A 1,179-nucleotide genomic window follows, 5' to 3' on the forward strand; every position below is an offset into this window, starting at 1 on the left:
CTTTATTTCTTGAACCACACCCTTCCTCATATTACCCTTTTTCCCAAAAGAAGAAGTGAATGAATTGACCACCTGTTGTTATTTTAGATTTTCATTTTAAAAACAAAATAAAAGATTCTACCTGCTTCTCCTTCTTTCTCTTATCTCCAGAGTTACACGTTTAACTTCATTATGCTGTACCTCAAAATGTTTTTTAAGCAATTTTTGTATTATAAAGAAGATATCATTATGGAAATGTGCCTTAAGTTCAATGGTACAGGACATTATGAATTTGTTCCCATCTTATAAAGCATCAGAAAAGTGTAAAGAAAAAAAAAAAGAAAAAAAGAAAAAAGAAAGAAAAAAAAAGAAAAGTGTAAAGTACTGCAGAATGGATTATATCTGTTATGTCTTCTCTCAAAGTGATAATTTTTTATGATCTTTTATTTTCTGTCCCTTTCTTTTTCTTCACGAACTTTGTCTGTAAAAATCACTTTAATTGCTCAGCTAACCTTTTTTCCCACCCAGGCAAACCATGTGAAGTCCATAGTGATACTACTGTTTTGAGGCTTGATGGACCCTGCTGAGATATTAAACTTGGTTACTTTCCTTAGCGCTCCTTTTTGTTAGTAAGTCTTAACTTTATTAATCTCTGTTAACCTTTCCACAGATTCCTTATTGGGCGAGAAAAGCCAGGAGAAGTGAGCGAGGTCGCCCAGTTGATAAGCCAGACTCTGGAACAGGAGCGGCGCCAGAGAGATCTTGCGGAGCGCCATTACACCCAGTATGATGCTGATGACGATGAGGTAAGTGGAACTTGCAAACATTCTTTTTCCTACGTTTCCTACTTTGTAAAACTCTCTCTCTACCACTTACCAGTGTGACGGGGTTTTTGCAGTTTCTTAAGGAAGACATGTCTACATGGAACTAAAGTATTCAACCTTCCAAAAAAGAAATACTACTTGTATCTGATATTAACTTACAAATCAAATCAGGTATCCTATTTACAGTAAGGAGACTGGGCACAAGTCTTATCTTTTACCACACTATTATAAAGACATTTGTAGAAACAAAAAAGGATAAAAATAACAAAATGTGAATAATGGCTATCTTCATTGCTGGGATTAGGTGATTTTCTCTCTCTGCTTTATATTTTTTCAATCTTTTCCAAATGTTCTACAATAAGTATGTGATGCTTTT

At 34.4% G+C, this 1,179-nt stretch overlaps 1 protein-coding gene across 1 annotated transcript in view; it reads left to right on the top strand.

The window, feature by feature from the left end:
* PPP1R9A (protein phosphatase 1, regulatory subunit 9A) overlaps positions 1–1,179 on the top strand; it is a 328,117-nt gene that overhangs the window by 220,673 nt on the left and 106,265 nt on the right. Inside the window, exon 6 of the mRNA XM_012647532.1 lies at positions 650–785. Coding sequence (XP_012502986.1) covers positions 650–785 — 136 coding nt within the window. The remainder of the gene's footprint in view (positions 1–649; positions 786–1,179) is intronic.

Source organism: Propithecus coquereli, unplaced genomic scaffold (genome assembly GCF_000956105.1).
Source record: "Propithecus coquereli isolate 6110/MARCELLA unplaced genomic scaffold, Pcoq_1.0 Scaffold108, whole genome shotgun sequence".
Taxonomy (NCBI): domain Eukaryota; kingdom Metazoa; phylum Chordata; class Mammalia; order Primates; family Indriidae; genus Propithecus; species Propithecus coquereli.